This window comes from Gavialis gangeticus, unplaced genomic scaffold, assembly GCF_001723915.1.
Source record: "Gavialis gangeticus isolate Ggan-Ray unplaced genomic scaffold, GavGan_comp1, whole genome shotgun sequence".
Taxonomy (NCBI): Eukaryota; Metazoa; Chordata; order Crocodylia; family Gavialidae; genus Gavialis; species Gavialis gangeticus.
In genome coordinates, this window is record NW_017729004.1 from 49907330 (window position 1) to 49909190 (window position 1861).

Here is a 1861-nt window from a genome sequence, read left to right on the forward strand (position 1 = left end):
GTATTTGCAGTTATTCTTCTGATGAGGAATTAAAGAAAGAAACAAATTTTGAGTTCTGTCCACAAGGGATCATAAAACCAGGCGGGAAAAACTATTTGCCACTATCCTTGCTAGTCATCAACATGCTGGCTGCAGTACATCTTTTGAGAGAGCCAGAAAGGACGAGTTAGTAAATACCAGCTGCTTTTTGCATCCAGCTCCTGCTACAAACAAGCTTCCTTGGCCTTGCTGCTTCCCAAGTCTCAGTCGGTGCAGTGTGCAGACCAGCCCTTAGAGATGATGTCATTTTATTCTTGGTCCAATGAGGAAAGCGAAGTGCAGGCTCTTTTGTGTGGCCTGGGATTATAACTGGGGCTGCGGATAGCATTGAGGGGATTGAGCATACAAGTGCTGTATTCCAGCTCAGAGAGAAGTGTTTGCTGTTGCTGCTGCTGCTGTTGCTGCCACTGTCATCAGAATGACTCTCCAAGTAAGAGTTCCTGCTTCTAGGGAAGTGAGGATGGAGATGCACTGAAGTGTCCATGGGCAGTGCCTTGCTGCGACAGTGCGATGTCTTGGCAGAACAAGGATTACTATTTCAAAATTGTGGTTGCCTGGCACCACAGCCAGTTACTTTTTTAAGTGAAGGTGCTTAAATGGTGTGTGATGTATGCAGGGGAGTTAAAGTTTCCTGTTTTTCATTCATTATGCATTGGTTCATACAATTTTGGGATGGATAGGAGCACACTTGCTTGAAGGGGGAGGTTTATTTGGTACATGCATTAGTTTGCTTTGTGAGTTGCCTGTATTTGTTTTGAATGTTGCACTTCTATATACTGTATACGTATATTTGAGAATGACGTTTCTTTTTAGGAGTTGCTTAATTATGATATATTTAGAGTTATGCAAAGAGACAATTTTCGAAACTTCTAAGTTATTGGGATGTGCAGTTTTGGACCTAAGATTTTTTTTGAGGGAATAGCTAATAGTGCATCATTATTTAGATGCGTGCATTCTTCTTGGGGTGGGGGTTGTATTTGGAAGGGTACATGTTGGTCATTGGCAAAATTCAATTGTCTCCTCTCCCAGTGCTGGATCTGAGGTGTTTTTATGAAGCCAGCCCCTGCTGCTGGTTTTCAGCCTCCTGTCATTGCAGTCACATGCATGCACTTTCCTTTTTTGCCCATATCCTGAGACTCAGCCAGTTTTCTTCTGTTAAGTTCTTTGTTCTCTCTCCACAACTTACAAGCTCTTTCATCTCTAGGGTTACCATATTTCCAGTTCCAAAAATGAGGACACCTGTCACGCAGGGGGATATGATTGTGGGGCGGGCAGTGATATATCGATGTCCTGCCCCTGCCCATGCCATTTGCACTCACTCCCAAGCCACAGCCCCCTCCAGCCCTACTGCTGCCCCTCACTCCAGACCTGCAGTTCCCTAGAAACAACTGGGCCATGCTAGTGCCCATCACTTCTGACTCACCTTCCCCTGGCACTTTCGGCGTCCCGCACTCCTGACCCACAGTGCACCACCCCCCATGGTGCCCCTCACTCCCAAGCCACAGTCTCCCCAGTCCTGCTGGTGCCCCTCACTCCTGACCTGCAGCCCCCTTTCCCCCAACAGCCCTGCAGCGTCTTCCAGCTGCCCTGCCCCTGTGAACAAGGGCACCAGCTCCTGTGCCACTGGAGCCATGCAGCTCCCTACTGCCCCCAAACCCCCTGACCCCTTCCCTAACTGAAGGAGTAGGTGCCTCCTCTGCTCTGCTGCAGCCCCAGCACCCAGATAGCTTCCCCCTGTGCCAGCAGGCACCACCCCCCTACATACCCATCCCCTCCACACACACACACTCACATGCATGCATGTGCCCCCCCTCCCCCCCAG

General features: G+C 49.1%; 1 protein-coding gene across 1 annotated transcript in view; it reads left to right on the plus strand.

The window, feature by feature from the left end:
* The first annotated feature begins 305 nt into the window (after window positions 1–305).
* ACBD7 (acyl-CoA binding domain containing 7) overlaps window positions 306–1861 on the plus strand; it is a 23368-nt gene continuing 21812 nt past the window's right edge. Inside the window, exon 1 of the mRNA XM_019508365.1 lies at window positions 306–469. Within this exon, the coding sequence (XP_019363910.1) occupies window positions 458–469 (12 nt within the window). The 5' untranslated portion in view covers window positions 306–457. The remainder of the gene's footprint in view (window positions 470–1861) is intronic.